The sequence below is a fragment of the Corvus brachyrhynchos genome, unplaced genomic scaffold (genome assembly GCF_000691975.1).
Source record: "Corvus brachyrhynchos isolate BGI_N302 unplaced genomic scaffold, ASM69197v1 scaffold2498, whole genome shotgun sequence".
NCBI lineage: Eukaryota > Metazoa > Chordata > Aves > Passeriformes > Corvidae > Corvus > Corvus brachyrhynchos.
The window spans coordinates 5,081-14,866 of NW_008239414.1; the positions used below are offsets into that span (position 1 = coordinate 5,081).

Sequence of the window (9,786 nt, forward strand, 5' to 3'; positions counted from 1 at the left end):
AGCAGTAGCTAGCAACAGCACTGCAAGAAGGGTATTCTGCTTTCTTCCTATCACACCCTTGGTGCCTGCAGAACATTGGGCTCATGCTGTTGCTCCTCTGACTTTTATCTACGGCGCTTCCAAAAGCTGTGCCAACTGCTCCCGCCGTCCCTGATGGGTTAGGTAACGCCACAGCAGAAATGGCCATGCAGACAAGAATTGATGAACCACTATTAGCTAGACTGGAGGCAGTAGAAGCAGCACTAGTGCACTTAGGGGATCGACAAGAAGCTTTGAACGTGGCTGCGATCGGGAACAGTGGCACCAGGGGCTGTGCGTTACTCCCTGATGGGCTGAGGGCTCAGCAGCAGGGCTGACTTACAAGATGAATCCTGGGCACTGTGTTAGTGGCACCATCAGTATTATTTAGCTAAAAAGAGATGACAAAGATGCAAATGTAACGAAATTAAAGTAAAAGGGAACGCGCTGGAGAAGGGAAGGAGGAAAGAAAAAACAGCACCTGCAGAGGTCAAAAGCAGGAACACGGTATCAGTGTGTTTTTGTCATTGCTAACATCCTCATTTTTTACATTTAGATTTTTTTCTTTGCATTTGGTTTCATTCCCAAGAGTTGTCTAAGAAATAATGTTATTAAATCTGCTTGTTTCTATTGGTACACTGTGAGAATTTGTTACTGCTCTGTACGTGTGGCTTTGGCCACGCTTGTGGAGATGTAAAATAAGCACTTGGATCGCTCTGGACACATAATGGGAAATGCGTCAGAAGAAGGCACCTGTGGGCAAAGTGCTGTTGTCTCGTAGATCTGCAGCAGTGCTGAGTTTGGCAGAGTGGTTCAAGGGTTTAGCCACCCTCACTGTGGGGAAGGCTGATGGGCTCCTGAGTACAGGGCTGTGGTGATGGTGCTGCCTTCCGCATGTCTTTCCTTTGTGAAAGAAACCAGTGGAAAAGCGAGGCCCTGGAGCAATCGGGACCCTCCTGAGAGGGCCACCAGCCCTGCTACACTTCCAGCAGTGTGCTGAGAACACCCAGCCACCCCTCCTCTCCCAGCCCTGGCCAGTGCTGCAGGATGCAGACGAGGGAACTGCCTCGGGAATATGGAATCTTGGCCCTGCTCCACCAGGCACCAACCTGTTTCTCTGCTGGGCAATGTGTCTTCACATGAAGAATGAGTGCCCAAGGGATGGGCATTGCAGGCTCCTCCCTAGGAGTGCGAGCAGCCCCCACCTGCTTTAATTCTGGTGGCAGCATGGCTCCTCCGTGGGTAGACTGGTGCTCCCAGGGTGAGCACTCCCCATGACATGGCCAGGCCCCCCAGCCCTTCAGGTAAAAAATGACCACAGACCAGAAGAGGGAACCACGGCCAGGTAAGAAATGCTCCAGCAGGTGAGGCTGGTTTGAACAGCTGCATCCTGGACATTGCTTTGCCGCCTCCCATCACCCACCTCTGCAGCCAAGAGGCCCCTGTGGTCTGTAGCACCCCACTTGGTGCCTGTGGGACCACTCAGGGAAGGCAGCCAGAGCAGAACATACCAAGGACCTGGGTGGGGCAGCCAGGTAAAAATGCTGTGAGGTCCAGAGACAGTACAGCCACCCCACAACACACCCACGATGGAAGGGGAGCGGGAGCTGAGCGTGCAGGACTGGGTCGTAGTTTGTTCCAAGGTAGGTAATTCCCCACGATTTTTCCTTATTATGGAGCTCTCACAGTATCGAAACCTTTGTAGTTCTCTGTGTTTAATATACAATTTTCCAGTGAGTTGGCTGCTCACAGTTTTTCTCTGTTTCACCACAAAATCGGTTGTAAGTTGTTTTTGGATCAAATCCCAAGATCTCCCTTTCCTCGTGGATTCGGAAGGAAAACGTTGAAACTGAGGTGCCTATAAAATACCTGTGAAAAAAAACCAAAAAGGGTTTGTGAGGGGGGGCAAGCTTTTAAAATGCAAGTAATTTGACTTCAGTCCAATGAACTTCACCGTTCAGTGAAATGATATGATAATGAAATTACCATATATATACTCACACAATATAACCATCATGCATCTACTATACACATCTCAATTGTATAATGTCTTACACAATTTGTGAACAACCATAGCTGGGCCAAAAATCATATTCAGTTTTGTGACAGCAACATTAAGATTTGGCTGAAATAAAAGTCAGGTTTGCTACCTTGCATGTGCGCAAATCCACTGGTCAATCACGGCCAAGCCCCCATCCTTATAGAGTTCCAGCTCCTCCCAAGAGGGTTCAAACCTCACCATCTCAGGCAGCAGTTTCTTGAGCAGTTCAATCTCTTAAAAAAGGAAGGATACAAATTTATCTCTACATTAGGAAGAGCAACTCGCTGCTGTCACAGGATGTGTTTGTTCAAGGGAACGCTGGGTGAACAGTTACAAAGCAAGTGACACCAAAATCTACCAACAAATTTTACAATGTGGTTGCCAAAATTCACAGCATTGCAGGCAGGGAGGGGAGCCAGCGGTAATTGCTGCGCTTATTGTCAAGAGTTACCAATCCTGAAGTGACTGTGATCTGCCTACCTTCCTCAACAGCATCAGTGGCTACAAAAACCTTTTCAAGTTTAAGAGTCTCCAAGAGGCTGCGGATTTTCTTTACTGCTGCTCGCAGGGAAGGCACATCTTCTCTGTGACCCCAAATGAAGTCTCTCCTTCTGAGATGAACCCCAAGGTATGGGCCACCTAGAGCTGTGCCCGTCTTAACCTATGAGAGAAAGATCAGTAAACGTTAAAACTTGAGAGCATCACTATTCACACTGAAGAGCAAGAATGCATCATCTCTGGATAAGGCACGGAATCACTCTGGCTGCACACAGCAATTTTTAAGTATGGACTGGAAGTAGTTTGGGACACTTGTTGCAACATTTAGATCTTGGGTGGCCTGCTTCATAGAAGAGAAGCTGGAGTGCCAAATCTTTGTAAGCAAAAATTCCTCTCCTTGATCAAATAAATCCTCAACTGGCAGTTGGCAGCTGAACTTTACACCCACACATGGTACTGAGTACAACAAGAAATTCAAGTTTCCTTTACTGAAATGAGGACAACAGAGATCTGGCCCTCAGAACCAGACAGGCACATCTCAACACTCTGTTAACTCGTGTCACACAGGGAGAAGGAGGGGCACCAGGAACATGAGTGTCCACCTCGACACGAGCAGAAGAGTTACACTCACGTGTGCCTTCCAACACGAGCTGCAGCACACAGCCAGGAGTGCACAAATGAAATATTTGTTACGGATTTTACCTTCATCTGTGTCCAGTCCTCCTTGTACTGAGTCCTGTCTGCCTCATCCGTGGACTGAAGGTATTTCCTCCTGAACTCGTCTCCCACCACGCGGAGGTGTTTAGCAAACACCATGCTCCGACGGGTCTGTCGGAGTAAGAGCGGACACTGAGTCAGAAAAAGGAGAGCTAAAAGCCAGTAGGTGGAGACAGTTTCACACACACACAGGACTTCCAGGATGCAGTTACTTCTGGGACATCTATGCAGTACTATAAGCAATGATTTCTAACCTTTTATCCAAGCTTGAACTGTTTGATTCTAATTACCACCACATTTATAGCCAGCATACTCACCTGCCCCTGCAATACACAGGTGTAGGGAGGACACTGCAGTTATTTACACAACAGAACACATAATACACCAAGTTAAAGACCCTAGCAATGCACCTCACTTTTGGAAACAAAAGCTGGGCAAACACTTTAGTGTGTGAAACACCTGTAAGAACAAAACCTGCTTTAAAAATATTAGGCATGCGGACACAGATATGCCTATCAAATTCAGTGGAAAAGTGATGAAAAGGGAATTATTTCCTTAACTTGTGAATAATAAGCTCCAGGGTTCTGGGATGCAGTTACCACTGCAACAGTCACAAGTGGCCTTTTTACTAACATGCAAAAGAACGAAGGAAATCCCAATTTCTCCCTTTTTGTCTGCAAAGAAACAGAGAAGGGGGAGATGCTTCTCAGAGGGGCATGGAAAAAAGAGAAGAGGCCCTGGGCCCAAGCTGCAGTGAGTAAACTCCTGTTTGGACATCAGGCAAAACCACTGGGGCAATGTTTAAAGTGCCACTGCTAAGAAATGTGTGTTATGGATCCATGTGGATTTTGTGTCTGCTTTTACAGGACAGGTCAGACTCAAAAAATGGTATCTGGGGTGCATTTCTTTCTTTGAGAGGTCACTCTCAATGAACAATTCATGGCTAGCAAACTACTGTTTGGTCCCTTTCTGAAAACATGCCCTATCCCAAGCAAATAGCCAGATGCTTACAAGACCGACGTCTGTGTAATTTGTTTTGTAGTATCACGAGAGTCAATTTGTCTTAGGAATTTTAATTATATCAAGCACTCCGTATCATGCTCCATTTTCCTGTGTCTGAACCCTAACACTTTCTTAAAATTTTTAAGACAGGAATTATTTTACCATAGACCTTTGCCTTGAAACCCACGGGAATTTTGCCTTTGAAGCCAAAGGGGGAGGGATTTGGGAGCACTTTTGGGAATTCTTTTGAAAAGACTAATCTTGAGGTTGACTAGATAAGAAACTGCTCCCATCTGACTGTAGATGTGTTGTATAGGGGAGATCCTTTTTTAATCACCATGCCCCGCAGCACTGGGCCTTTAGGCACAAGACAGCAGGACAAATTCCTGTGTTACATTAACCCACAGCGGCCTGAAAACCATCTTTAGCACACATTGCTGAAACATAAGACACAAGTTACTTTCAAGACAAGAAACCCGAGGAAAAACTGAAGCACACATTGGTTACTGAATTTTTTAGCAGAGCCAAGTAAAAAGTCTAGAGAAGCTATCTGGAGAATACTCACATTCCAATAATCTTTCCCTCCGTAGTGGTCATGAAGAAGGTTTTCAGCTCTGTCTAACATCACTGACCTATTGAAAATTGTAAAACTGAGTGCAGTTCCCTTAGGAGTAGAATTTACATTATGAAGGTTCTTTACACATTTGCTAGGATAAAGCACAGACTATGATCTGTTTGCAAAGGGAGCATGGGGGACGAGGGACAGGCTCCTATGAGGCAAATTCTAGTTCTCTACAAGGCAAATTGTGACCCACAGCCTGCTGGGAGAGAAGGGAACCATGCCACTCCACAGCCCTGCTCTCCTCCTTAACAAATGGTACTGATACTGAAGTTAAACACTGACAAGCATTAACCACCCCCCACACAGTCCTTACAACAGTTGCTACAGGAGAAATAGGACTTCCGACAGGGAGAGTGATCCAAAGGGGAGAAGTGACCTGTGAGATAATGCTCAGCCTCAGAGCACACGAAAGCCTCTTGGAGGAAGCAGAAGATCATGAGAACAAAACCAGAGAAGGTGTTTTCCATGTAGAATAAGATGTCTCACAGTAAAACAACATGTCAAAGAACACAGAGACACTACAAAAATGTGTGGTAGTAGACAGCAGCTTGGGCTTCTCATAAAGACAGACGGTTCAGGATTGTGTACTGGAAACGTAACTGCACTATTCAAGTTGTAACAAGCAGAAGAGATTTTGAGAGTTTTGAGTATTCAAGAGCATAAGAGATGCAGATTTAGTTTGTGAGCATACTGATGATAAGCAAACACACAGAGAAATGCTTCTGCTGAAAGGGATCAAAGTCATTATCTGGACCTCCTTCTACTAAAATGAGAGGAAGAAAATAACCAATCAATCGGCTTTGGATTATCACTGCTGATAATCAGCTGGACACTTGCACAGAAGGCTCCAAATCACCTGGAAAACAGACTAGACTGTGCTGGTGAAGAAGCAGCACTGGACCTAACAGGAAGCTTGGAGATGAATGAGGGTGCTAATCTAAATGCACAGACATTTCCTAGAAGGGACCACACCTGAAGAGTAAAAACCCAATCCTAGGAACACATAACTGGTTGTCCAGCCAGAAGGGCAATATGGGAGATCAGAGCTCTGAACTCTGGACAATCAGAGTAGTTTGAAGACACTGGTGATAAGTGCAGACACATGAAGATAAGGGAAATCTCACTGACATTGCCTAACAAGATTTCCTGACAGCCTTCATTAAAGGCTTTTAGGAAAACTTGGCACAGAAAAGAAGAATCTTGCATAGACTGAAAAAAAAAAAAAAGGTTTAGAGACAGGGATAAATGTATGGTTCTCATTGCAGAGGGAGGTAACAAGTGGAAGGAATCTTCATATTCCTAAACAACCTACAGAAGGGCATGAAATCAGGTGACACAGTATTGCAGAGGGAGGTCACAAGTGGAAGGAATCTTCATATTCCTAAATAACCTACAGAAGGGCATGAAATCAGGTGACACAGCTTAACAATCATTTGAAATTGCTCAGGGCAGCTAAGACCAACTATGAAGAATTAGAGAAGTCTGATCACTGGCCAATGAAGTGGCAGATGGAATCTAATATAGAAGAGAGTAGTAAAAAAACCCAACAACTGGCTTCATCTAATAACTAAAGGTCTTGATGGTCAGGAATGAGGACAGTTTGATGCAAACAGCAAGGCAACACTCAGAGGTCAAAATAAGGAACCTGTGTCTCAGGAAGTAGCAGAAAAAGAAAAGAGCACTTAACAGAGCGTGTCATTTGTACTGCAACGTGACAGAAGTTTACCCACACTCAGTGTGCAGGATGCAGCTGAACTGCAAAGGTTCAGAGATTGGCACTGGTGACAACCAAAGGCAGGGAATGGCTTTCACATGGACTCTTGGAGCCAAGACTCTTCCCACTGCAAAGGAGACAACTGAAGGAGAACATGCTAGAGACATAAAATCATATGTGGTGTGGAGGAAAATACGTAACAGCTGATGGTTCAGCATCTCTTCCACTGCATGATCTAGACGATGTACCTTGGAAGCAGGAGTTAAAAAAGCTGCCTGAGAGGGAATATAAAGGAGCTCAAGGCTATTTGCTCTTAGGTTTTAGCACTGCAACCTTTAACCTAATTTACAGTTAAGTGTTTCTTGCAGGGTAAATCCCTTTGGTTATGATTTTAACAGAGTACACTAACTCAGTGATGAAGTATCTCAACAGTGGGATACAGCCTTCAAGTTCCCCCCACTCTTCCCACCTGGCAATGGGGTTGTACAACAATAATACAACAATAAATACTAATAGAAGGCAACTCACTGTGCTGAAGTGTTCTTCAGAAGGATGGGAGCCACAATAGAGGCAGATCCTTGGACAGACAAGCAAGAGGCATTTAGGCCTCGTGTTTCCTCGTAACCCCAGAACCAGCCCCTAAAAGGGAACAAAAAGGATTGGTTCACAGGCTCATATTTCAAGTTAATGTCATATAGAGAACAAAACATCCTAAAAAACTGCATACAATGTAAATAAGCCAGCCCTCTCCTTTATGCTGCTTTTATATGGAGCAACAGCTTTCTAGAACTAGATCTTCTCATACCAATACAATATTCTATTATTGATGAGCTTTTTATAAACAAAGTGAACCCCAAGCACCCAGCAATTCACAGACAATACTGCAACAACCACACAAATCTGTTCTGTTAGAGCAGGCAAGTGTCTCTCTGAATACAACTGAAAAGACCAGAGGAACCGCTAGATGTTACCTGTAGTAGCCATGTTTGTCGTTGGAGTACATCAGCTGATCAATGCATGGCCTTTCATCTATTTTTTCTTCCCATGTTCCTTCTTTCCATCCTTCTGCATAGCCTTGTAGCACATAAATCTGTTCAATAAAAGGCCCACCTGACTCTGGAGCGTCTCTCTGAATACAACTGAAAAGACCAGAGGAACTGCTGGATGTTACCTGTAGTAGCCATGTTTGTCGTTGGAGTACATCAGCTGATCAATGCATGGCCTTTCATCTATTTTTTCTTCCCATGTTCCTTCTTTCCATCCTTCTGCATAGCCTTGTAGCACATAAATCTGTTCAATAAAAGGCCCACCTGACTCTGGGCAGAAGGCAAAGCAAAGGACTTGTGAGCATGAAAACACACACCATAAAGGTATGAACAAGCATCAGCTGCAGTTAAAAATCTGCTAAAAATGCTAATATTACACTACTCTCTCTCTTCCCAGTTTTGCCTATAAAAAAAAGAAAGGAAGTTCTGTGTGAGCCAGAAGAGCTAAAAGGGTCAGGCAATGTGACCACCTGTTATCCCACCCAGCTCTGTGTGATTTAATATGCCAAACACAATGGAATCACTGTCAGCTGGGTAAAACACACCGTGAAGCACTGAGGTTTTCAATCCCACAGGCAGCTGCCACAGGAGGAGCTCCTCCAACAAAAATGCCAAGTACAAGCCCTTCTTCCCCTAAATTTCAGGATCTCTAAATGAATTTTCCTGGAAGGCAGGCAACAGCTATCCCTTCAGAGCTCTTTACAGAGGTCTGACATTTGGTGGCCTTTATTTCCTTTGCTAAACAAGCCTGTGACACTGCTGCAGATTTGAACATTTGCTGATTAGCTCAACGTGGCATTAAATCCTAAAGGAAGCAACTCTACTTTCTTAAGGAAAGCCTTTCTCTTAGGCACAAAAAGCAAGGGGTAAGTATTTCAAGTAAATGCAGCATCGATGATGAAAAAGTTCAGGGAAGAACCTGCTGTACAACTTTTACTGTCCAACCACCACATCCAGAAAAAGGTAGCTTGTCTGTATTTCAACGAGCTGCCTCTCTCCTTATGGGCTTGTCCTTATGGTCAAAATCACGCAGAAATACCCGTGAATTTATGCACAGGCATTAACTGTCTGTCTTTGGGGGTCCCAGGAAGTCGAGGGAACAGCAGTGCTACATCAAACAAGCTGCCAAGTAATTGAGTTATTCCATCCTAGTGGTTGTGTAGCTCAGCAAGACTCCTTCCCATCCCTCCTCTCACCACCTCTAAGATTTTTTTTTTCCACATAAAAGGATAAAAGCCCCTATAAGGACAAACCTGTTAGAAGCCATATCAAATACTTAGTTAACTGTAGATTGTGAGATCCTGCACCCCACCTGCAAGGAACTGCTCATATTCGATGACAGGGATGTTCCTGTTGAGGCTTGGGATATCGAAGAACTCGGACCAAGGGATCCGGACCTGGAGGATGTCAGGGCTCTGCCAGTGATAAAGACGTCCCCAGGGAGGCAGAACCAACACCCAGTTTTCGCTTTTCCGCAGGGTCTTCAGAAGGGAAGCAATGCGAATGTAGACATCTCTGCGAAGGTTGAACCCTTCAGGGGGGTTTACATCGTACAAAAGGTATCTGGGGAGAACAAAGGAACGGATGATTATGTCTTCACATTATTTCTGGGAGGACATTGAGGCTTTTACATGTTTTTCTTTTTTACCCTATGATCCTGTGATGAAACTGTTGGGAAGGAAGCTGTTCCTCTTCTTGAGTTTATGGTACTCGGAAGGGGAAGAAGTATGGGAAGTCAGAGCAGTGTGTGCTGCAGGGGCTGGAGGGGCCACTGGGGTCTCCTGGTGAGGTAGAACACGCCAGGAGCCTTTCCTGCAGAGGGTCAAGGGTGAAGTGTGTCTCTCATCCTAAAGCTAACATGGGGTGTGTGGTGAAAATGGTGAAACTACTGGCATGTCACCCAGGCTAACTCTCGTAAGCTGGACACAACAGCAGGTAGACAAGCTCCAGAGGAGAGGGGGAAAAGGGTGCAGCTAGGAGCTGGATGATCCCTGTAGGGTCCCTTCCAACTCAGGATATTCTACAGACGAAAGCCCTCGGACAGCTGCGACGACACCTTCCAAAAACGACCCAAAAAAGCACCAGCAGGCGAAGGAGGCCCTTTACCAGCTGATGGCCGAGACACGGC

General features: G+C 45.2%; 1 protein-coding gene across 1 annotated transcript; it reads right to left on the minus strand.

Moving 5' to 3' along the window:
• Window positions 1-502: 502 nt before the first annotated feature.
• POFUT2 (protein O-fucosyltransferase 2) lies at window positions 503-9,553 on the minus strand. Its single transcript, XM_017741183.1, has 9 exons — window positions 9,517-9,553; window positions 8,971-9,252; window positions 7,784-7,928; window positions 7,141-7,251; window positions 4,842-4,908; window positions 3,260-3,385; window positions 2,540-2,720; window positions 2,169-2,292; window positions 503-1,887 (listed from the first exon to the last, which is right to left on the minus strand). The coding sequence occupies exons 1-9, from the start codon at window positions 9,551-9,553 to the stop codon at window positions 1,734-1,736; spliced, it is 1,227 nt and encodes a 408-aa protein (XP_017596672.1). The 3' UTR covers window positions 503-1,733.
• Window positions 9,554-9,786: the final 233 nt, after the last annotated feature.

Coding starts and splice junctions, on each gene's coding strand:
- POFUT2 (XM_017741183.1), bottom strand. CDS start 9,553: ATGCCAGTAGTTTCACCATTTTCACCACACACCCCAT. Junction 9,253..9,516: donor ATTTTCACCACACACCCCAT/GTTAGCTTTAGG, acceptor AATAATGTGAAG/ACATAATCATCCGTTCCTTT. Junction 7,252..7,783: donor GACAAACATGGCTACTACAG/GTAACATCCAGC, acceptor GTTCCCTTTTAG/GGGCTGGTTCTGGGGTTACG.